Here is a 23,273-nt window from a genome sequence, read left to right as displayed (position 1 = left end):
GGAAAAAACAACTGGAGCTAAAGTCTCCAGTCTTCAGTGGAAAGGGAAAGTGAGCTTCAGAGCCCCAGGTGAACTGGACAGAAGTCCCAGCCCTGGTCTGTGCTTGCTCTGTCTTGATGCAAATGAGGACTCCAAATTCTTAGTTTGATTGGTTCAAAATGCATTGTTCTGATTGGTCAAAATGGAGCCATCCTAATTGATCAATGAAGAAACTGATCGGGATATAGCTCTGCAGCTCCAAGGGAAACAGGGAAAGCTTCAGGCCTATTGGTTGAAATAGAATTCCAGGAACTCCTTTATAAGGGCTGGCTCAGATGGCAGAGAAACAGTACAGGCTAACAGTGGCAGAGGCAGATATTTAAGTGCAGGCTTCTCCCTAAAGCGCAGTTTGTGTGAAAGGTCCCTGTGTAAAAATAGCTGCTAGACTCTGGGGTTCTTTTTTCTTTTTAATTTGAGCCCAGTTAGCCACTAGGAACCTTCATAGTAGGCATCTCCTTTTTCAGGGTCCACAGGCACATATATTTCTGGGTTTTTTAAAGTATGTTTTATTGATTATGCTGTTACGTTTGTCCCAATTTTTCCTCCTTTGCCTCCCTCCACCTGGTAACCTCTTTCCTTCCAGTGATTCCACCCCCTTAGTTCATTCATGTCCATGGGTTGTGAACATAGGTTCTTTGACTTCTCCATTGCCTATCCTGTTCTTAACATCCCCCAGCTTATTTTGTACCTACCAATTATGCTTATAAATCCCTGCACCATTTCCCCATTCTCCCCCTTTCCCCTCTCAGCTGATAACCTGCCAAATGACCTCCATATCTATGATTCTGTTCCTGTTCTGGTTGTTCACTTGTTTTTTTTTGTTGTTGTTGTTGTTGTTTTTATTTTTTTAAAGATTTTATTTATTTATTTTTAGAGAAAGAAGGGAGAAAGAGAGGGAGAGAAACATCAATGTGTGGTTGCCTCTCACATGGCCCCCTCTGGGGGACTTGGCCCACAACCCAGGCATGTGCCCTGACTGGGAATCGAACCAGCAACCCTCTGGTTCACAGCCCGCACTCAATCCACTGAGCTACACCAGCCAGGGCTGTTGTTGTTTTTTAGATTCAGTTGTTGATAGTTGTGTATTTGTTGCTTTTTTAAGGTTCATGGTTTTGATCTTCTTCTCTTAAATAAGTCCCTTTAACATTTCATGTAATAATGCTTGGTGGTAATATACTCCTTTAGCTTTATCTTGCCTGGAAAGCACTTTATCTGCCCTTCCATTCTAAATGATATCTTTGCTGGATAGAGTAATCTTGGTTGCAGGTCATTGCTTTTCATCACTTTGAATACTTCTTACCAGTCCCTTCTTACCTGCAAAAATTCCTTTGATAAATCAGCTGATAGTCTCATGGAAACTACTTTGTAAGTAATTATATGCTTCTCTCTTGCTGCTTTTAAGATTCTCTATCTTTAACCTTTGGCATTTTAATTATGTGTTTTGGTGTGGTCCTCTTTGGGCCCAACTTGTTTGGGACTCTCTGTGCTTCCTGTACTCGTATGTCTTATTTCCTTCACCAAATTAGAGAAGTTTCCATTATTTTTTCAAATAAGTTTTCAATTTCCTGATCTTCCTCTTCTCCTTTTGGCATCCCTGTGATTTGGATGTTGGCAATTTTGGAGATGTCCCAGAGGTTCCTAAGCCTCTCCTCGTTTTTTGAGATCTTGTTTGTTCTTTCTGTTATGGTTGAATGTTTATCTCTTATGTTCCAAATTGTTGGTCTGAATCCCAGTTTCCTTCCCCTCCCTGCTGATTTCCTGCACATTATTCTTTATCTCACTAGTATAAATTTCATTTCCTCCTTTATTTTTTTTAACATACTCAAGCAGTTCTCTGAGCACTCTGATAACCAGTGTTTTGAACTCTGCATCTAATAGATTGGTTATCTCCATTTCATTTAGTTCTTTTTCTTGAGTTTTGTTCTTTCATTTGGGCCATATTTCTTTGACTCCTCAACTTAGCAGCCTCCTTGTGTTTGTTTCTGTGTATTAGGTAAAGCTGCTTTTACTCCCTATCTTAGTAGGTGGGTGGAACCTTAGGTAATTGCCAGGGTGAGGAACCCCCTCACTGCTTTGTGGCTATATGCAAACAGCTCAGAAAGGGGACATCACCTTTGAGCTTCTGGCGGTTTGCCTGTAGCTCACCCCTTTTCCAGTCATTTCATCCCTTTCCCATGTGTGACTGGTGCCCTTCCAGCTGCTGCCCAGGTGGTAAATCCCAGAATGGGTGAGTGTGCATACATTCTAAGACTGGGCTGGCCCTTTAAGCAGTGAAAATATACTCTTAAACATTGCTTGCTTACTATTCAATTATGTAAAGCAAGGGTATTCACTGGCCTTTCTACAATAACTAAATATAAAATATCCTCAAATTATTTTAGTAGGACTTTGATACCTAAAAACACTGGGATTTGACATTTAGAATAATTCCATTGTAATTCCTCCCAAACCAATATGAACCGATCCTAAAACTTAAGAATTACAAAAGGCTTACTAGATAATTTAATTCAATCCCCTATTTTACAGATATAGAAACCAAAGCCCGGAAACTTTAAACTCAAATTTGCAGAACCGTAAAAGCCATAATTAGAATCCAGATGTTCTATCTCCCCAACCAGTCTTGCCTCTAATAGGACAAAGTTACAAAAAGTGTCCTTCAAATTTCTTTTATGGCTCTATATTTTGAATAAGTTTTCTGTCAAAAAGATGCTCACTGTTTAATATAGGAGAATAGGGAATAAATCTTTAAAAGTATTTTACTATAATCTCTTGGGATCAATAACATATTGAAAGGTTTCTACAGTGGAAGTACATTCCTAAATAAGTAAACCCAAGATAACAAGTGGCAAAACAATAAAGAAAGAGCAATTTTATTTTTAAATAAACAGTCAAAAATCAACTTCACAAAATAACTTTATCAATGTAAACTATTTTTAAGTAGAAATAAGGACTGATCATATGTACATCAAATTGTACTCTCATTCACTGACATAAGCACAAACACTCCATACAAGTTAATACAAAGGCAAATACATAACCATATAGAAATGAATGTATAAACACAAATGACAAACTGCAGACACACCTTACTATTTCCTGAGGCCAAAATCTTCACATAAATTTACTAGCAAATATAGCAAAATATCAACATAAGTGAATATGTATATAGGCATAAATGCCAAAACCCAAAGTGACATATAGTATATAATATAGGTGCTTTCATGCATATGCATAAACATATAGTCCAGTCAGAAATAGCTCAGACAGAAACATATTGTGATCTACAAAACACCCAATAATATTGTAATCTTTCCACTACTAGTAAAAACGCAAAAGCTCACAATGAAATTGAGTTTAATAAAATGCTCATGCTCTTAAATAACGGAAACCGAAGAAGAAATCAGATTCTAAAGCCATCCTCAGTGCCATTGAGTTTCTTAAAAATGTGAAGACAACTTTAAAGACTTAATAACACACAGAGAAGTTGGTGACTCCTATCTAAAATAAAGATTATTTACTAAATGAAGTCACTGAAACTAAATAGGGAAACAATCTGTAAAGTTAATTAAATTCTTTTTACTTTAAAGGCCCTGCTAGAGGCTTGTTGCTCTAATTCACGACTTGGGGATGCAAAACTAAAAAAGTTGTTGCTGGGTTCAGGTGCTGTGGGAGAACCCACAAAAAATGGTCTGAACTGAAAATCTCCATCTCCACCACCACGATTTTGAACTGGTGTACTGTCCAAAGGAAACTTGGATTTGTTCCCTAGAGGAAAAAAAAGAGGGGGAAAAACTTAAGCATCTGTTTTCTTACAGATATTTAGGGCCAAAAGACAAAAGTCATTCAATAAATATTTTAATAGAACTCAACTCATACAAGATGGATAAAATATAAAACTAATGTTGGATCAAGAAAGGACCATCAATGGCCCCCAAACCCTCTCCCTGACCACAGGATATATTATACCTTCTTCTGTGATGCAGTTTCTAATTATAGCCATCACCTCATCACCAAAAGTAATTTGACACAATGAAATATGTTTTTGGTAGAGCTAGAATTTACAATATCACAATTTTATTCATTTGTTATATAATCTAGTTCAAAGGAATAGAATGTGTGTGTGTGTGTGTGTGTGTGTGTATAAAATCTTTTGTCCCAGGTTCTTTAACAGTAATTTTTTAAGATTGCCATAAATACTCCAGAAAATATATGACAACTTGAAAAACTAGCACATACTCATGACCTGAGATCAATTGGAATAGCCTTAAGAAAAATCAGACAATAGATCTGATTAAATAAAGCATTTAACAACTTCCACTGGATCCCTCCTGGGTTTCTACAAGTTTTAACAGGAACACATAACTAAAGGAGAATGCTGACTATATCTGCTTCAAGCCAAAAATGGTAGTAAGAGGTAAAACTAAAAAGGTAATTGTATACAAAAGAGGAACAGAAAAGAATTGATGAATATGAAAGAAATCAAAATAAATCTGGATAGTGACAAGGAAAAAATAAGAACCTACAATGCCCATATACAATAATACTTGATTCACTGCATTTGCGAAGGCACCTAACAAGCAGAAAAGGGCTACTATCACTTTAGAATGTGCACTTCCAGAGGACACAAATCCTATCTGCATAATCTTTACATCATTGCCTAGAATTATTCCTAGCAACCTGGAACATAAAACATGTTTGATAAATAATTGATGAATGGATGACTAAACAAAAAAATCAACCCAACAACCCACAATAACTTAAGAACTGTGCAATCAGCACTACCCTGTGAAAGCAAGTGAAACATGGCCTTCTTGGTGGATCACAGATGGTTAAAATTGTGGGCTCTGAAGAGAGTTCTGTGACCTTGACCAATTTATTTAAACTTTCTGTACTTCAGTATTTTTTATCTGTAAAGTAGGGATAATAATAATATCTACCCTATAAAGTTATTTAAATAACATGAATACATATAGAATTATAACAATACCTAGCACTTGGTAAGGAATCAAATGGCAGCTAACACTATTGTTATTACTACAACTAAATAGCTTTCATTTAGAATAACAATTTACAACATTTTCTTTTGAAGAGATATACTCTCTCTTCAAACTGAAGCTATAACTTAAACATAAGCAAATACAATAGATAAAGCAATGATGTACAGAACAGACATGGATGAAGAATCCAGAGCCTTTGAAGTCTCCATTGACTACTTGGCACCATGCAGAACACAATGTGAAAAATCACTGATTTAAGGAATAGATGTTAGATCATTAATTACATGTCTTTCCTTACCTAATGGGAAGCCAAAAATACCAGATTGTGAAATCATGGATGGCTCAAGGGTACCTTCCTGGTTAGCAATAGTGATGTTTCGTAGCCTAAGGCTATCATAGAGGCCTTGGAGTTTTTGATACTGACGATTTCGCTCCATAAGTTTCTCAGAGATGTCACTGAACTTTTTCTTATATTCTTCTAGCACTTTCTTCATGGAGGTGACTTCCCCTTTCATAGAGGTCAATTCTACATCCTTGCTTTGTATTTGCTGAGTATATATCTTCTCGATCTGCTTCAGATGGCCCTCAGCCTTGCTGAATTTGTATTCTTGATAGAGACGCTCCTGATGTACCTGTCCCAAGAGAGGGGAAAAATGTTTTTAAGGTAATAAAAGTTTTGTATTGTAAAACTTTACACAAGTACAAAAAGAAAAAAATGCTTATCCTGGAATATAATTAGTGTTTAGAACCAGGTTAAGAAGCTATCAGGATGTATAATAGGATGATTATTATAGAAAATAATACATTATGTCCCTAAATGCATAGAAAAAAATCTGGAGGAATACTCTGAAACCACTGCCATCATACCAACGAAAGAAGTGGGTATTTGTCTAACCTTAGCAATTGACTTATAGTCCAAAAGTTTTTAAGAAACGCAATTCTATGTTTCAAGTATACCATACTGTGGAGAACAGATTATAAGGTAGCCTCCAATTATTACTGCCTCTTGGTACTTATTTCCTTCTACCACCTCCGAGAGTGGATGGGACCTGTGACTAAAACACAGAAAAAAAATGACAAATGTCACTTCATGAGTACATAAGAATATAAGATGTGTCTTACTAGCATCCTCTTTCTCTTGCTGGCCTTGTGGAAGCATGCAGCCAGCTGGGAAGGTCAATAAGGCAAGTAACTGAGAGCAGCCTCTGGGCAATAGCCAGCAAAATATTGAGATCACAATGAATCCACTCATAGACATTACACCCTTCACAAAATTAACTCAAAATGGGTCACAGGCAGGAATATAAAATATAGAACTATAAAATTCCTATGTGATAACATACAAGAAAATCTAAATGACCTTGGGTTTGGTGGTGACTTTTTATATACAACATCAAAAGCAGTATCTATGAAAGAACTGGTAAGCTGGACTTTATTAAGACTAAAATTTTCTGCTCTGTGAAAGATAATGTCAAAAGAATAAAAAGACAAGCCACAGACAAATAGAAAATACTTGCAAAAGACTTATCTGGTAAAGGACTGTTACCCAAAATGTACAAAGAATCCTTAAAACTCAACAATAAGAAAACAACCCAATTAAGATGCACAGATGGCAAATAAGAAAATGAAAGATACTACACATCGCATGTCATTAGGGAAATGCAAATTTAAACATTAAGATACCACTACACACCTACCAAAGTGTCCAAAATCCAGAACACTGACAATAGCAAATGCTTATAAGGATGTGGAGCCAAAAGAACTCTGTCATTGCTGGTAGGAATGCAAAATGTTATAGCCACTTTGGAAGAGTTTGGCAGTTTCTTGCAAAACTAAACCTACTCTTACCATACAATCCAGTAATCATGTCCCTTGGTATTTACCCAAAGGAGTAGAAAACTTTTGTCCTGTACATAGATGTTTACAGGAGCTTTATTCGTTAATTACCAAAACTTGGAAGCAACCACGATGTCCTTGAGTAAATGAATAGATAAATAAACTGTGATGTAATGGAAAATTACTTAACACTAAAAAGAAATAAACTATCACACCTTAAAGGCCTATTACTAAGTGAAAGGAGTCAGTCTGAAAAGGCTATAAACTGTATGATTCCGATTATATGACAGTGTGGAAAAGGCAAAACTATGGAGACAGTAAAAAGATCAGTGCTTGAGGGTAAGAAGGGATGAATAAGTGGTGCACAGAGGATTTTTAGGGCAGTGAAACTACTCTGTGTGATACCATCATGGTAAGATACATGTCATTATACATTTGTCCAAACTCGCAGAATGTATAACACAAAGAGAGAACCCTAACATAAACTATGATCTTTGGATGATAGTGATATATGTCAATGTAGGCCAGAAAATGTCTGAACCTTCTCAATTTGGCTATGAACCTAAAACCACTATAAAATAAAGTCCACTAAAGACAAAAACAACAACTGAGTCCCTCAGTCTAATAGTCCACAAGGAAGCGACTCTTGCCAACAACCACATGATCCTGGAAATAGATTCTTCCTGAGTCAAGGTTCACAGAGTGCAGCCCCTGTCAGCACTTTGATTACAGCCTTGTGAGACCCTGAGCAGAGTCCAGGCTTGAACTCGTGATCCACAGAAACTGAGATAATAAATGCATGTTATTTTAAGCAACTAAGATGTTTTAAGTCACTAAGTTTGTTACATAGCCAAAAATATAGCCAAAGACAACTTACTACACATAGAAACCAATTTTGGCTTATATTTGGATTCACTATCCTTTTAGATATTGACAGAAAGTGAAATATAAATGCTCTCCTTTTTTTAACCATTCTGAACTTGCCTATTCTATGTAGTTGGATGTAACTCCACCAAGTCTGGATTACCTATCCCTACTATGTGGTCTCACAGCACTCATTACTTCCCTTATCATTGTAGGCATTAAAAGTGTATTGTAAATGTCTGCTGTTTTTTCTTAATGTTTAGCACCACTAAACTGTAGCATCCTTGAAGCTCATGCTTTCTTCATTATTGTATATCCAGCACCTAAGAAGGTACATGAAATATAAATGTTTCAAGGGACTCAAAAAATATGTTGAATGACTAAATAAAAATAAAGAAAGAAAGAAAGTAAAGAAAATTCATTTCTGGCTACCTTACTAACCCATTCACTGGTTTCCTCCATATCTGAAATAATGAAAACAATATCACATGTACATGTTCAACAAATACTAACCCCCAAATAGTAATCTACTTTAATATACAAGGTCTATTCATTCAGTCAACTATTTATTGAGACTTAAGACCAGTAACTATGATTGTATCTGAGGACCCTGTGACATACAGGAATCCAAACCTAACCCAAAGAATTCTCCCAACTAGAGGAGATGAACAAGTATGTAGGTAATTACAATACAGTATTAATAATACAATAAAAGTAACCACAAGATGATACAGGAGTATGTAAGGGAGACATCTTGCCCAAAATAATATAATGAAACTATTTACCTTACAGATGACAAATAAAACCCTTAAGAAGCATTATTATAAATACACATGGAAGACGTAAGACCATAAATCAAGGATATGGTTCAAGTTCTCCATTTCTTTCTCCAAGGAAGGTTTTTCTAAGGAGGCACCAAAGGCAGATTTCGTAAAAGGAAAGAATTACAGTTATGAATTTGATGACAAAAATGATGACACACCATTTAATAACCTAGAAAAAATATGATATAATGCAATCATTAAACTATGATTACATAGAGCCCTGGCTAGTGTGGCTCAGTGGATTAAGCGCCTGCCTCCAGACCGAAAGTTTGCCGGTTTGATTCCCAGGCAGGGCACATGCCTGGGTTGCAAGACAGGTAAGGTCCCCAATTTAGGGGCATGCGAGAGGCAACCAATCAATATTTCTCTTGCACATCAATGTTTTACTACCTCTCTTTCTCTCTCCTTTCCTCTCTCTCTAAAAATAAATAAATAAAGTCTTAAAAAAAGAAGAACATTGAAATGCCATGAATTTGATGTTAAGAATGTTCATCATGCCCTGACAGGTGCAGCTCAGTTGGTGGGGCATTGTTCCTTAAAGCAAAAGATTGCAGGTTCAATTCCTAGTCAGGGCATGTGCCTGGGTTGTGGGTTCAGTCCCTGGTTAGGACACAAATGATCAATGTTTCTCTCTCACACAGATGTTCCTCTCTCTCTTTCTCTCTCCCTCCCTTCCCATTCTTCTAAAAATAAATAAATAAATAACCTTTTTTAAAAATAAAAATGCTCATCACAGCATTTTTTAACAACTTGGAAATAAATTATGATATAATGAAACCATTAAAATTATGATTATAGAAAATTTACTTTAAAAACATTCAATACAGTTTTCATAATATGCATAATATATAGTTGACTTCTGGCCACAAAAACAGCATGTGTGGTATTATCCTATTTTTGTAAAGACAAAAATATATATTTATATTTTAAATATAGAAAAGTAATAATACACAAAATATCAACAATGGTTATCACTGAGTGATGGAATTATGGTTTTCTTAAATTTTCTTTTGCATTTTCAACAATAAGCATATTAATTTTGAAGAAAACAATTTATTAAAAAGAAAGTTTTCCATTCATTCATAAAAAATAAATACAAAAACAAGTGAAGAAAAAACACTGGAAATTTCCACATATGCCTCAAATCACACTCTCCAAAGTAACTAGGCTAAGCACCAACCTGGTATGTCCAGAAGGCCAGTGCTCGGGAGCTAATGTCCAATACAATCTCAGGTCGAAGACCAGCCAGCACCATGGCTTTATATTCCTCTGATGGACTGAGTTCCGTGCGGACAATATCTAGCTTTCCAGAAAGGGTGCTGTTGCAGGCAGGGCAGATAGCTGGTGAACGACTAAACTCGCCACTGCCATGCTGATCACAGAAAATGTGAGAGCAGGCAGTGACCCATGCATAACCAGAGAGTTTGATGCGACATTTTCGATAATTACAAAGCAGCATGTCTTCACACAAAGACATAACAGATATTGAGGTCCTAGATTCCAAAATGAGTCCTAATGAGGGGTAAATGAAAACATCAAATAAATCAAATTGCAGTAAAAATTAAATACATAAACAACCAAAAAAGTTCTAATTTTGTGATAATAATGTATACTTATGTTTTTGGCATTATAATTAACATATTATTAATATATTGATTTTAGTCACTCAACCATATTAATAGTGTTCCTTTTTGCAAACCACTATAAAGGTCTTGACTAAAATTTTAATGAAACAGTCAAAGACATAGGTGACTCCAAATCTTAGTAAAATCAAAAATAATATGTACATGGGGAAAAAAGGTTTAGGAAAGTTTATAAAGAACTAATAAAAACTTAAATTAATGCTTTTTATCATTCTCAATATATAAACAAAAATCCAAATTTATTCTCCATTCATAGTTTGCTAGAATATTTTAGTATTATTTCTCACACTTGGAAGATATAAAAATCCAGGAACTGATTTCAGCCATTCTTCTGTACAAACTATTTTAAGGTTTTTCATATATGCTGATTTCTCAGATTCTTTACCTACAGAGTGGTAGCAACCTGATAGAAGTAAATAGGAACTAACCTAATTCATCCAAATAACTGACCATTATGGACCATCTGTATAAAAGCAGATTTTTAAAAATCATGAGACCAACAATTCACCTGTTAATACAAATACTATTCAACACTATGCTTCTATTTAAAGCATTTGTAAAACTAAATACACTCTTGATAAAGTTACTTTTCAATTATACGGTCTACTCTCATTGGAATTTTACTAATCCACACCAGGCAGCACACACACACACCCCAATTAAACACCAAGGAAAAAAAAGGTTCAGTTCTCAAATGAAAAATTCTGTCAAGAGTATTGCCTGGGTCACAGGGGTGAAAAAGGACGCTGTGACACCTTTACCCCAAATGTCCCCGCACTGTGAGTCTACAACACATATATGGCACCTGCAACCTTATTATGAAACTTATTCTGCCTCCAGCAGGGTAATGGGCAAAGGGGAAGCAGAAGAGCCGGGAACAGTTTTGAAGCCGAGACCCTTCTCAGGAAGTGCGAGAGGTGCAGCTCATTCCAAATTTCCCACGAGATGAAGGAAAGAACCACTTTAATGGGCTGTGCAAATTTATCGAGAGCCAAATTTTTGAGGCTTAGATTTACAACACCACTCTGAAATTCTTGGCCAGTTTTCTGAGCTAGTCAGAGGAAATAATTCTAATTACCTACCTAACCTGAGGTGCCCAAAAAACGCGGGAAAACGCGGTGGCCTCCACAACTCCCACCGCAAGAAAGAACTCGTTGCGCCACTACGTAAGAGAGCGCATGTGCAGAGTCGCCCCAGAGCCTGCTGGGAGGTGGGCACTAGAGTTCCAGCCGCTCAGGATGCTGGGAGTTGCCTGCTGTACCACAGTGACTTGGACTGCGCATCTACTGGGCATGCCGGTTTCAGATGCTGTAAGGGCACGAATCCGACTGAGCCAGGTCTAGGTTTCCCAATTGGGAGACCCAAAGACACTGTCATTGAGTGCCCTTTACTGCCCTCCATCTTAAGTGGGGGTAACATTTGATGTCAGTCTCCTGAAGGGCAGAGGCGTCCAGTTAAGAAGCTAACAGAGCTGCCTACGGGTACACGTAGGTGTTTGTCCTGGGAAAAAGTGTGAAGTAGCAACTGGGCAGCAAGGCTTTCTTAGTTTCAGAAAGAAAATTCCCCTAAATTGTGCCACACATAAAATTGTTCAGCTATCACCTCCATGTTAAGGTAGACTCCTGCCATTTTATTTTTTGTGCGCCTTGAAATGGACAGCTTTCCAGCTTGTATACAACCTCTATATAGATGTAAACAAAATAGAACATTCCTTGATTGAAAGTCTGCATTACAGCTTTTACACCCCTATATAGATATAAGCAAAATAAAACTTGCCTTGATTAAGAACATTCATTACAGTGCTTGAAATGAAGCAACAGGATCAGGTGCTAACAGCTGTTTTTGAGGTAACCTGCCTGGATCTGCTTGTGATTGTTTAAATGTTGGTACCTGTTTGACCCTAATGCTGTTACCTGTTACTTTTCCTGATCTGTACTAACTGCGTGATTTCGACTGAGGAGGGGTCCTCCGAAGATAAGCCTTAATGCTGTTTTTTGTAGCCCTCTTTCCGGATGATGTGAGTCCAGTATGAATTTGTAAGATGCAATCCAATGAATAGGCAACATGATGGATACCAAGCCCTGTAAACCGTTTATGGGTCGTGAATCTGTAATACTAAACCTTTCTTCTTCAAACAAAAACCCATCCTAATTAAATAACTTTCTGCTAGTTTTCTTTCTTTTTTACACTTCCTAAAATGTCTATCTTCTGAAAATTTAGGGAGGTAACTCAGTTTAGATAGTGGTACAAATTGGATTTAAAAATTTGATGTTCATATGTAAAACATGTAATCCTTAACATCTATTTTGGTTATGAGCCTTTTGTGCATTTTCTGGATTTGACTACGCCAAATGTACAAATATTAAAATAGAAAAGGATACAATGCCATTTAAAGTCATAAAACACAAAGCATCTAAATTTCACCAGCACAAGTACCTAACTTTGTGATCCTGGCCCAGTTACCTGTTTTCAATATCGCCTCCTAGTTCATTAAGATTATTCCACTGATTCCCAAAACCTAGTATCCTCCATACCATTTTCTGTTTCCTCTTTTCCAGCCCATTTGGCCAGAAGCCTGTAGGAGTTTCTCCAGTGCTCTCTCTCCCCCCCACCTCTCTCTATATATGGATATATGTGTGTATGTATCCATATATATATGTATATATATGTGTGTGTGTATAGATACACACACACACACACACACACACACCTATATAAAGGGGGCCCTGTAGTCTTATCACAGTAGTCTGTAACACCAGGAACTAACCTACTTCTTGTTGGCATGTGTCCTATTCCCTCATAGCATAGATAAACCCTTCCCTAGCTTGTTTCTAGAGTGCTCCTAGAAATAAGACCACTGAAATAGTCAAAGCTGACATACAGAGAGACCCATTCACCAAAGTTTTTAATTTTTTTCATATGTTTATTGATTTTAGAGAGGAAAAGAGAAACACCAATGCAAGAGAGAAACAGATTGGTTGCCTCCCACACATGCCCTGACTGGTAATTGAACCCGCAAGCTAGGTGTGTGCCCTGACCGGGAATCAAACCCCCCAGACTTTTAGTGTACAGGATGACGCTCCAACCAACTGAGCCACATTAACAAGGACTCATCAAAGTTTTTAAAATATCGACTGTTAAATATCAAGCATATCAAAAATGTACGCATGACCATCACTCAGCTTTAATAAACCCAAACCTTTCTCACTTTTGATACATTTTAATGAACACATTACAGATACAATTGAAGGCTTCCCTGTGTATTCCTTAACCACATTTTCTCCAACTACTCAAGAAGTAAAACAAGCCAGATTTGGGTGCTTACCATTCTCATACATGCTTTTACACTATGTGTGTGTGTGTGTGTGTGTACATACACATGTGCATGTATGTGTGTATGTGTACATGTGTGTATGTGTGTACATATCAATCTTTGTTTTCATGTTCTAAAACAACTAAATCTTATCACATAGTACATATTACTTGGCTATTTTAACTCATCATTGTTTTTGAGATGTAGTCAAGTTAATACACATATTCTGTATTCATTCTAACAACCAAATACTACAAATATACAATTTATTCATCTTCTAATGGACACTGGTTCCCAGTTTTTACAGTTAAAACAATACTGACATGAATTTTCTAGACATGTCTTCTTGAGCACACATGCCAAGCATTTTTGTAGAAAGTAATACCCAGAGACTGGGTTAGTGCACAAGCATCTTCAAGTAGACTAGTTGTTGCCAAACCATGCTCCAAAGTGTAACTTAAATTTTACTGCCACCAGTGAAAATGAGAGCCCCTTGCTCCAGACCCATCAGCACATGGGTCAGGTTTTCTGTTTTAATTTTTGTTGGAATCCACCCTGCCTGGTCTCAGGAAGCTGTAACCCCCTGTGACTTAGGCTGAGTGTGAGACCTCCGAACCAGGAGCTACTAAGGAGGCAAAACTTATTTCCCTGGCATGAACGCTGCCAGTTCTGTGCCTGGCCTCCTATGCTTGATCAATTAGCCAATGACTGGTAAGATTTCCCATGCGGGGGGGAATTACCTAAGACAGGCATGATCACAAGGAGGCCTCAGGGAAGAGACTCGGGGCTGTGGAAATGAAGGGGTGATGGACATCAACCCCTGCCCCCTCGGCTTTATCAAAGCCTGAGTCCTCATTCTTAGATGTGAGAAATCCAAGTCTCCTGGCTGCCTTTGTCTCCTCTGTTCACTCAAATTTGCGGAAATAACAGGGGTAGTACAGCCCAGACCCGAGTCAGTGGACCCCTGGGGTAATCAGGCCTGGGACATAGAATATGCAATATCCTGTAAGATCTGCTTGCTGGAGGATGTTATTAAATTAGAATATGAAGGCACAGACAGGAAACCAAAACTAGCCTTTTGGGTCCTGTAGTCTTTTCAAATGATAAAACTCCAAACTTTGCCCAGAATCCCAGCAGGAGTTCTGTCAGCACCTTTGAAAGTTACCTATTCCTTTTGATCTTTTCTGCCAGACTGTAATCCACAAACTGAGTGTATTCTTAATAAAAAGTCTTCTCAGGTGGGGGCTCGGTGTGCTCTCCACTAGAGAGAGTGGCTGTTTCATCCTTATTTCCCCACAGGACCCAGTTGTCTCCATGTATGTTTTTCTCATGTTTCACCAAGCCATCTTCAGCATTCCTCAGTCACTGCAGGCCAGTGGTTGTGTCAAATTTTTACCCATCTGATGGCAGTGAAATGGTTATCTCAATGTCGTTTTAATTTGTAACTCTGATTAATAGTGAGATTAAGCATCTTTTCAGGTGAACTCAGGAGTCCTCATCTGTGACTTGCCCATTTACATCCTTCGATTATTTCCTTGATTTATATGGAATCTTTTGTCAGTTATGTGGCACACAAATTTATCACTTTCCTTTTTGTGTTTATGTCTACTCCAATGTCATATCTTTGTTTTCCTATAGGTTTAAAGTTCTCCTTTTGTTCTTTAATTTTTCTTAACACAAGGAGTCTGGATAAACTGACAGCACAAGTTGTGCTTATATACCACTAATATCATCTAATTACAACTTATAGTCACCTTTCAAAAATGATATATTTTTAAAATTTCTATTTATTGATTTTAGAGACAGGAATGAGGAGAAAGATGGATTTGTTGTGGTACTTATTGTTGCACATGGGGCACCGGCCAGCAGTGACCACGGAACGCTGTGGATGGCTCGCCGAAAAACACGCGAGAAACAAACAAACATGCACAGAGACAAGACGAGTTTCTGTGGGGAAGTAGGGACAGAATGGCCACCTCCCCTAGTGGGGAAGGCCCCGATTTACCGTCCATACATGCTTTTATTGGGCTCATTTTGCATAATAATTCAGGTAAAGTACAGTACTTATCAGGGGGAAGTAAGGAAATACAGAAAACAAGGAACTCTGCTGGTCTATTGAGTCGGGGTCAAAGAGCTGTAAGACTTCGAGGAACAAACTTCCTCCTTGGACCCCTCTCATTCAACTGAGAGCATTCTAAACAAAGAAGGTTTCACAGTAATTTACATGTTCTTTCTTAGGCCTGATCACCCAGGGAATCCGCCCCTTTTCAGCACAGAGCTGCACCACCCTGTCATTGTTTCAGGCTTAGTTGGGGACTAAGGCAACCAAGAGATGAGGAGATTTTCTCCCAGACGATGAGTACTCAGGCTATGTCAAAGCCGAGGAGTGAGGGTCCATCACCCCCATTTGCTGCAGCCCCCCAAGTCCTTCTTTTGGGGGGGCCTCCCAAAGTGATCGTGCCTGCCTTAGGTCGTTCCCCCCGTGTGGAATCTTACCCGTCTTTGGCTAACTGACCAAACTTTTTGGGGTTCAGCAGCAGAAGCAGCATTCCTGCCAGGGAGACAAGCCCTTGTCTCCTTGCTGGCTTACGGTTCCAAGGGCGTTCCCTTAGCCTTAGCCTAGGCGGGGGTTTCAGCTTCTGATACCAGTCAGGGCGGTTCCCAACAACTTATATTTATGCATTCATTGGTTGATTCTTGTATGTGCCCTGGCCACAGATCAAACCCACAACACTGGCACATTGGAACCAACTGAGCTACCCAGCCAGGGCCTCAACATGATGTTTTTACCAGAAGCTTGATTTTAATATTGTATAGATATTCTAAATACATATCACTATATTATGAGATAATTTTCCTTCCCATTCTTTGAATCTTGGACTGTTAGCATCATCTACTTTAAAACTAATTTGATACTTTTAATGGAAGAATCTTAACCTAAAGAATAGGTTTCATATTCTAACAGAATTTATCAGAGTTGTAAACTATTTGTGTGCTTCTAGTATAAGCATGAGTATTAAATTTCATTCCAAAACACAGTGAGGTATACCAGACTTCCAAAATTTGAACGTGTACTTTATACACTTTGCATGTTAAATATAGCTTCATGGGTATAAGTGCAGTATATAACGCAAAAATTTCCTGTACTTTATCTTAGCCAAAACAACTGAGAATATTTCAACACTAAATATAAACCAGAAATAATGACTTTTTAACCATACTTATGTGCAATTTAAACCAATGATAAATATCCATGCAGTAAGGCTATAAAATGTTCATAATAAAAGATTTTCTATTAAATATCACAAAGCTTTTATATATCTATTCCTCACATACATAGGGTGTTTTCACAGCCATTCTTTGTTGCCTCTTAAAGGATCAATCATAACCAGACATTAAGAGTTTTAAGTAGACTCACTAGTACCCTGATAGTTTAATTCACCTATCTATACATTTTACATAAGAGTCAAAACTTACATCCCAGTTATTCTATGTAAATGTCTTGCTGAAATCTCATTAAAATGGTTGCCATTTTCCAGGGATTAAAAAAATAATAAAATCAGTGGAGATTTTGATTGATTTCAAATATTTTTTGAGCATTTATTCTAGGCCAAGTGATAAGGATAAGGAAGTTATCCTGCTTTCATGGAGTTTACAGTCTAGCAAAGAATCTAAGGATGATAAATGAAAATATTTTACTTTTTCCTTTGTTTGCAGCCTTTTATATTTTTTGCAAGTTGATTCTGTAAATGATTCTGATGAGAAAAGTCAGCTTCCCTCTTAATTTGAAGAATCATCTTCATCTTCATACTGCAAAAAAAGAATATTTTTAATATCACCCTGAATATGTGAATAATCACTCAGTAGAAAACTGAGTAGACCATTCAAAATTTATACATGAGTGACTTCAGTAATTCACTAGAGCTCTTTCTTACATAGCTCTAGATCAGTGCTATTCAAATATTAATGTAATCAAAGTTTTCTCTATAAACTATATCTTCATGTCACCCTGGCTGGTGTGGCACAGTGGATTGGGCACTGGCCTGCAAACCAAGAAGGTTGCCAGTTCAGTTCTCAGTCAGGGCACATGCCTAGGTTGTGGGCCTTGTCCCCAGCTGGGGGCGTGCAAGAGGCAACCCATTGTTTCTCTTGCACATCAATGTTTCTTTTTCCCTTTCCTTCCCCTCTCTCTAAAGATAAATACTGGTAAGTAAATCTTTTAGAAAACCTATATCCTCATGTTTTAAAATTAATTTAGTTTTTTTAATCACAAGTAAATTTTCTTAATCCAGCATTACCACCTGCTTTGTAACTGTTTGACTCCGCAAAAATCAGAAGGCACTAATGGACAGCCAACCCGTCCCATGGTGCTCTGAGTGAAGACAAGTCAGCTTAGATATATGATGGACTAAAATCCCACTACCTAAGGCTCCAAGCAGTGAGAGGAACAGCCATCAAAGCTTAACTCCAACCATTTTAACAAACATTTTAATAAATGGTCTAAGAAATAGTTTTTCAAAATATCACATGACTCTTACAGGAACCACTTGATCACACCTAAATTTTTAAAGAGTCAGTCAAGAATGAAAAGAGCCATTAAATATCAACTGATCCAGCTAGATAAACAAAATGAAGAATTAGATGATAAACTAGTGGCAAAAATGATTAACTAAAGAAAATGTTATCTGACCAATTATATAGAGATACACACTATAGTCCTTACTACCATATTTGCTTAAATCTAGAATTAAATTAGGCTTTAAGGTAAAAGATAATGAGGAAGAGACCAAGTGGAAGATGCACATAAGCAATAAACAGTCTCCAACATTATGCAGATATAAGAAATTGCCAGGTAGTATAAAATCTAAGATAAATATACACCTGAACACTGATAAAATAGCAAGCATCTTCTGAGCGTTTACCATATGTTTAACAACGTTCTAAGCCCCTCACATTTATTATCTAATTTAATCTTCAAATTCAAGAACTATTCCTTCGAGTCAGATGCTAGTATTTTCTTCTTTTATGATATAAAGATATAAAACTGTACTTGAACAACAATTAAAATAAAATTTAAAAAAAGATATAAAGACACTAAGACACCGAGGTGTTAAGAAACTTGCCAAGGTTACATAGCTGGTTAAGTCATGGAGGACAGATTTGAACCCAGTTTGACTCCAGAACCCATATATAACTACTATACTATGCTACCTCTCAACATCTTTATGTAATTCACTTTTACAAAAATTAAATTTGTAGCACCTTAGCAGAACTAGCCATGTCACAAAGCTGAATTTTCAAAAATTCATATGTGTGTCAACATATCTCAATCTTAACATAAGCCTTACCATAAAAGAAAAATGCAGATGGCATGTTGTATATCCAAGACTTACAGCACCCAAGAGTTTCAAGGCTGGGAAAGAAGTTTCTAGAAAAAAACCTGACATCCAGTTCTGGCCTCCTGAAATTTCATTTCTGTAAAAGACATAGCCAAAAGCTAAAAAAGTATTGCAAGTGCTGATGTTACTTGGCATTATTTGTATTTCCTATATTTCACCCTCATATATACCTCCATTCTCTGCTGAAACATTCAGGCACGGGCTAAAAAAAAAACACAACAAAACAGGCCTGTCCCATATAGGCTGCTTAAAATAACTTTTGAAATCATATAACAACGAATACAATAAAGCTAGCAAATACAGGTTAACAAGGTCACCTACAGGACCCAATTGTAGAGACTATCCCCAGTATTTTGAGTGTACCCTTTCAGATGATTTCTCAAGTAAATAAGTATACACAAAGGTTTAAGCAGAAAAAGGATTATATGTTTTGCTCTGTAACTTGCTTTTAACTTAATATATTATTAATACTCTTCCATTTCAAGCAAGGTAAAACTGTATCATAACTTTTAAGTGACTGGATAATGTTGCATTATATGGTCTTGTCAAATTGATTTAACCAACTCAGGGATTCTTTTAATCTTAGATTAGTAAAATAGTGATTAGTTAAAAACTACCTAGTAGTTTTTACTAGGTAGAAAGAATTATATCAGTTAACAGTGCTTTTTCTGTACTGTTTAAAGGTTATTTCTTGCACGTCCCCAAATGCGGACCTGGCCTGCAACCCAGGCATGTGCCCTGACTAGGAATCGAACCAGCAAATTTTTGGTTCACAGGCCAATACTCAGTCCACTAAACCACACCAGCAAAGGCTGTACTGTTTGAATTTTTTGATGAAAGATTCTTGACCTTAATTCTGTTTATCTCAAAAAGATCTTTTGGTCAAAAGATCAAAGTACAACAAAGTATTATAGCATCAAATTTATAAAGACTTAGGAATTACTTAGGATCATAGGATATATCCCAGTAAGCATTCCAAGAAACAGAACACAGTTCAAGTGTTTTCCCTAGTTTTAGTCTGCTCAGAGCATGTGTTTAATCAGGATGATCAGCTGAAACACGGACTTAACATGCATTTCATCATGGCAAACTGTAAATGACTGGTAAAGGGCAAACCAACACCACCCCTTGTCCCTAATCCAGGACAACCCTGTTAAGGTTAGAACTAAGGCTTTTTCAACTACCAAATTTCAGCCACTAAGAACACTGAGCCCTAAAACTTGCTGGGTGATTAGAAATTCAAATGAGGTAAAAATGAAGGTTTTTCTTTCACACTTACCTTTGGCGTCAGATGAATCCACCTTCTAGTGTATCTAGGAACAAAGTTGAACTATAGGATCTATCAACTACCCAGCCTCATCTGTGCAAAATAAAAAAATTTAAAAATACATAAATGTTATGATCACATGACTTGAATGCACACCAGCCTACTCCCCATATAGCCTCAAGGAAAATTTTCATTCTTTATTTGAATTTCCATTCAGTACTGTAAATGGACCCATCTATTTGCAAAATGTCATCAAATGCCCAAAGTCAGTATTAGATTAGGCCAGAACTTCTACACAAGCTCAGCTTTTTCTATAAATTTAAAAGTTTGAAGCCCTGGCTGGCGTAGCTCAGTGGATTGAGCGTGGGCTGGGAACCAAAGTATCCCAAGTTCGATTCCCAGCCAAGGTACATTCCTGGGTTGCGGGCCATAACCCTCAGCAACCGCACATTGATGTTTCTCTCCCCCCCCCCACCTCTCTCTCTCTCTCTCTCTCCCCCTCCCTCCCTTCCCTCTCTAAAAATAAATAAATAAAATAAATAAAAAAAATAAAGGTTTGGGCAAAACTGTACAATAAGTCTAACCAACTTCTGAAAGGTTGTAGCAGTCAACAATCTCACAAGAGAACAGGTATGCAAAGGGAAGGGGTCATTTGCTGGCTGCAGGGCTAAGCAGCCATGGGAACAAACACAGGAAGATGAGGCATCAGTAGCATGGATTACCGCCAGCCTGTGAACCCTACAGGTACGTGACTGCAGAACACAATTAACCAGTCACCAAATTCACAAAAATCCTTTAAAAAGTGTGTGTGGAGGGGGGTGGAGGGGAGAAGCTAAGATTCAGACAAATGAGAAAATAATCCAAAATAATCAGTTTTTTCAAAGCATGTTTCAATTTCATTTGAGCCAAAAATTGATTATACTTGACCTTTATTACTGAACTTACCCTCACAATAAACTAAAGAAAACCTTCCCTTGACAAAGCAAAATTGAATTCACATCACTTGCAGCCCAAGTTGGCCACAAGATGGCAATATAAGAAATTTTAATTTTCTCTTCCAGAGCTTGAGTGTTATCTGAACTTGAAAGTGAAACAGACTGGGCACAAAATTCATCATAGCAGGCCACCTTCAGACTGTTCCCTATTCTTCACTCAATTACTAACTAGTATTTTTTTCTCTTATACTTAATGATCATTTAAAACTTATTAACTGGGACTTCTGGCAAGATGGAGGCATAGGTGGATGCACCGTACTTTCGCGCACAACCAAGATTAGAACAACAACAATTTAGAGGTAGAATAACACCCAGAAATGGACAGAGAATTTATCTGAATGGAAGTCGGACAGCCAAGAAGTTGAAGTAGACCCATTCATCCAGACCGGTAGGAGGGGTGGCACGGGTCTCAGCGTGGAGAACAGAGAGCAGTGGGTGCATAAGGCAACCAGGAGCATGTAAAGCATCTGGGGCGTGCAAGATCGCAGCAGGTGGACCCTGAGTTTGCAAGCAGCTGGCAGACCCAGTGAGGCAGCGATTGTGGACCAGGGCAAGTGCGCAACCCAGGATCCCAGAGAAGGGACTGAGGTCCCAGGAGAACTGAGCTACCACCATTGTTCTCTCCTGCCCCCACCCCCACATACAACGTCAAAATCTAGTGACTGGGGTGCCCAGCCCCGGTGAACACCTAAGGCTCCACCCCTCACCATAACAGGAGCAACCAGACCAAAAAAAAAAAAGAGAGAGAGAGAGATGTCTCAAACAGCACAGATCAATGCCCCAAGACTCATCCTTTTGAGCAACCAAGAGATAGCCAATCTATCAGATGCATAGTTCAAAACACTGGTGATCAGGAAGCTCACAGAATTGGTTGATTTGGGGTGCAAATTAGATGAAAAAATGCAGGTTACCATGAAAGAGATGAAGGAAGATGCATAGAGAACCAATAGTGATGGGAAGGAAACTGGGACGCAAGTCAATGGAGTGGACCAGAAGGAAGAAAAAAACAACCAAACAGGAAAGAATGGAGAAATAAGAATTCAAAAAAAATGAGGAGAAGCTTAGGAACCTCCAGGATATCTTTAAACGTTCCAACATCCGAATTATAGGGGTACGAGAAGGGGAAGAGGAAAAGCAACAGATTGAACACGTATTTGAACAAATAATAAAGGAGAATTTCCCCCATTCTGGCAAAGGAAATGGACTTCCAGGAAATCCAGGAAGCTCAGAGAGTCCCAAAGAAGTTGGACCCAAGAAGAATCACACCAAGACACATCATAATTACATTAGCCAAGGTAAAAATGAAGGAGAAAATCCTAGAAGCAGCAAGAGATAAGGGGACAGTCACCTACAAGGGAGTTCCCATCAGACTGTCAGCTGATTTCTCAAGAGACCTTACAGGCAATAAGGGGCTGGAAACAAGTATTCCAAGTCATGAAAGACAAGGACCTATATCCCAGATTACTCTATCCAGCAAAGCTTTCATTTAGAATGGAAGGGAAGATAAAGTGCTTCTCAGATAAGGTCAAGTTAAAGGAGTTCATCATCACCAAGCCCTTATTTTATGAAATGTTAAAGGGACTTATCTAAGAAAAGAAGATACAGAGAAAACATGTATAGTAAAAGGACAGCAAACTCACAATTATTAACAACCACACCTAAAGCAAAACCAAGAGAAACTAAGCAAAAAACCAGAACAGGAATAGAACCACAGAAATGGAGATCACATGGAGGGTTATCAATAGGAGAGTGGGAGGAGGAGAGAGGGGGAAAAGGTACAGAGAATAAGTAGCATAGATTGTAGGTTGAAAAGATAGGAGGAGGATAAGAATAGTATGGGAAATGTAGAAGCCAAAGAACTTATAAGTATGACACATGGACATGACTAAAGGGGGGTATATGGGTGGGAGAGGGTGTACAGGGTGGAGGGGAGTGAAAGGGGGGAAATGGGACAACTGTAATAGCATAATCAATAAAATATATTTTAAAAACTTATTAACTAAAATTACTGCAATTATATTTTTATCATGTCCCTTTTCACTCAACATGTGAAAATCAACATGTCGATGTGGATGGACATGAAAAACTTCAGAACC

The 23,273-nt window shown here is 37.7% G+C and overlaps 1 protein-coding gene, 1 long non-coding RNA gene and 2 other non-coding genes across 5 annotated transcripts; all 4 read right to left on the bottom strand.

Annotated features, from left to right (window-relative positions):
• Positions 1-2,893: 2,893 nt before the first annotated feature.
• CCNB1IP1 (cyclin B1 interacting protein 1) lies at positions 2,894-10,829 on the bottom strand. Its single transcript, XM_028504272.2, has 3 exons — positions 9,741-10,829; positions 5,335-5,668; positions 2,894-3,804 (listed from the first exon to the last, which is right to left on the bottom strand). Exons 1-3 carry the CDS (start codon positions 10,035-10,037, stop codon positions 3,605-3,607), a joined length of 831 nt encoding a protein of 276 aa, XP_028360073.1. The 5' UTR covers positions 10,038-10,829; the 3' UTR covers positions 2,894-3,604.
• Positions 10,830-17,094: 6,265 nt separating this feature from the next.
• On the bottom strand, positions 17,095-20,281 carry LOC118501704. Of its 2 annotated transcripts, none has more exons than XR_004904346.1 (3): positions 20,195-20,281; positions 18,865-18,991; positions 17,095-17,326 (listed from the first exon to the last, which is right to left on the bottom strand). It is a non-coding gene; the product is annotated as an uncharacterized LOC118501704 (long non-coding RNA). The 2 variants fall into 2 exon arrangements; XR_004904348.1 differs by having other exon boundaries at positions 18,865-19,013; positions 20,195-20,277.
• LOC114490388 lies at positions 17,827-17,973 on the bottom strand. The gene has a single exon (XR_003683948.1). It is a non-coding gene; the product is annotated as a small nucleolar RNA SNORA79 (small nucleolar RNA).
• On the bottom strand, positions 19,931-20,007 carry LOC114490389. The gene has a single exon (XR_003683949.1). It is a non-coding gene; the product is annotated as a small nucleolar RNA SNORD126 (small nucleolar RNA).
• Positions 20,282-23,273: the final 2,992 nt, after the last annotated feature.

Source organism: Phyllostomus discolor, chromosome 1, assembly GCF_004126475.2.
Source record: "Phyllostomus discolor isolate MPI-MPIP mPhyDis1 chromosome 1, mPhyDis1.pri.v3, whole genome shotgun sequence".
Lineage (NCBI taxonomy): Eukaryota > Metazoa > Chordata > Mammalia > Chiroptera > Phyllostomidae > Phyllostomus > Phyllostomus discolor.
The sequence above is the reverse complement of the archived record's forward strand: the minus strand, read 5'-3'. Positions and strand labels throughout refer to the sequence as shown.